Source organism: Condylura cristata, unplaced genomic scaffold, assembly GCF_000260355.1.
Source record: "Condylura cristata isolate star-nosed mole 26May11 unplaced genomic scaffold, ConCri1.0 scaffold00016, whole genome shotgun sequence".
Classification (NCBI taxonomy): domain Eukaryota; kingdom Metazoa; phylum Chordata; class Mammalia; order Eulipotyphla; family Talpidae; genus Condylura; species Condylura cristata.
Genome location: NW_004567117.1, coordinates 21,390,313 through 21,391,523, shown reverse-complemented (window position 1 = coordinate 21,391,523; position 1,211 = coordinate 21,390,313). Strand labels below are relative to the sequence as shown.

General features: G+C 42.9%; 1 protein-coding gene across 3 annotated transcripts in view; it reads left to right on the top strand.

The window, feature by feature from the left end:
• INO80C (INO80 complex subunit C) overlaps positions 1-1,211 on the top strand; it is an 18,081-nt gene that overhangs the window by 10,080 nt on the left and 6,790 nt on the right. For all 3 annotated transcript variants that reach the window (XM_004683844.1, XM_012725812.1, XM_012725811.1), the window contains exon 4: positions 103-170. In XM_004683844.1, coding sequence (XP_004683901.1) covers positions 103-170 — 68 coding nt within the window. The remainder of the gene's footprint in view (positions 1-102; positions 171-1,211) is intronic.

Here is a 1,211-nt window from a genome sequence, read left to right as displayed (position 1 = left end):
AAAAAAAAATTGGTAATTTTATCAAACAGTTATTTTAAGGAAAAGAGAAGTGATCCGAATGTTTTGCAGTCATCTTGGTTCTTTTTTCTTTTTTTTCTCCAGATTTCAGTATTGATGCTCCTCCATCCTTTAAACCAGCTAAGAAGTATTCAGATGTTTCAGGTCTTCTTGTGAGTAATAACATTTCTTCAAAAAGATTTATTTATTTATGCATCTAGAACTGGGGTACAGGCTAGAGTTGTAGGGGGGTGAGAGGAGTCACCAGAGACAGAGTGGGGAGCAGAACAGGTAGATGTACTGAAATGCACTGCTGAGGGGAGCAGCCGGCGGGTCAGGAGAGGTCTGCCATGCCGTGTGGGTCACTTTCCTGGCCCAGGATCAAACTTGTGTTACAGTGGCTTCAGAGAGCTTCATAGTGCTACACTTTAACCCACTGCAACACCCATGAGGGAGGGCCCATGAGTAATTACATTTCTATGTCTCATAGAATTGAATTGAAAAGATTTCACAGCAGTGTGTTTTTAGACAATGTTGCATATCTACCACACTGGCTGTGTCTAAAGCCCATAAACTGAATAAGTGATGGATTTGAGCTGAAGTTTTCCCAAAGTCATTTTATTTTTTGTGTAGAAGAACTGGGGTATAGACCAGAGGTATGGAGGGGGGTAGTGAGAAGATTCACAGAAACAGTGGGGAGCAGAACGAGCAGATTTACTTAACCACACTGCTAAGGGAAGCAGTGGGCAAGGTAGGAGAGGTCTGCTGTGCCATGTGGGTTAGCTCCCTTGCCAGAACAGAACTTAGAACTCAGGATGTGGGGGTGATAGTTCTGAGACTTATCCCCTAGGTCACCAGGGAGGTCCCCATAGTTACTTATAACATGGCTGTAACCTGAGGTGTCCATGAGATCTCCCTGCAGGGAGAGCTGCTCCAGAGAGCAGGAGTGCAGGGTTGTCCTCCCCTTCCCTTGCTTGTTAACTGCAGGAGATAACATGGAAGCATCAACTTTCTTTACTGGTGAAGCTAAAGAATTTCCCTGCATTTTAGAGGCAATTATATTTTTTAAAACGTGAACATCTCTAAGGAGGCATTATGTCAAACATAGTGATTTTCCAATTTATTTTATTTTATTTTTTTTAAAGATTTATTTATTTGTGCATACAGAACTGGGGTACAGGCCAGAGGCTCAGGGGTGGTGAGAGGCTTCACCA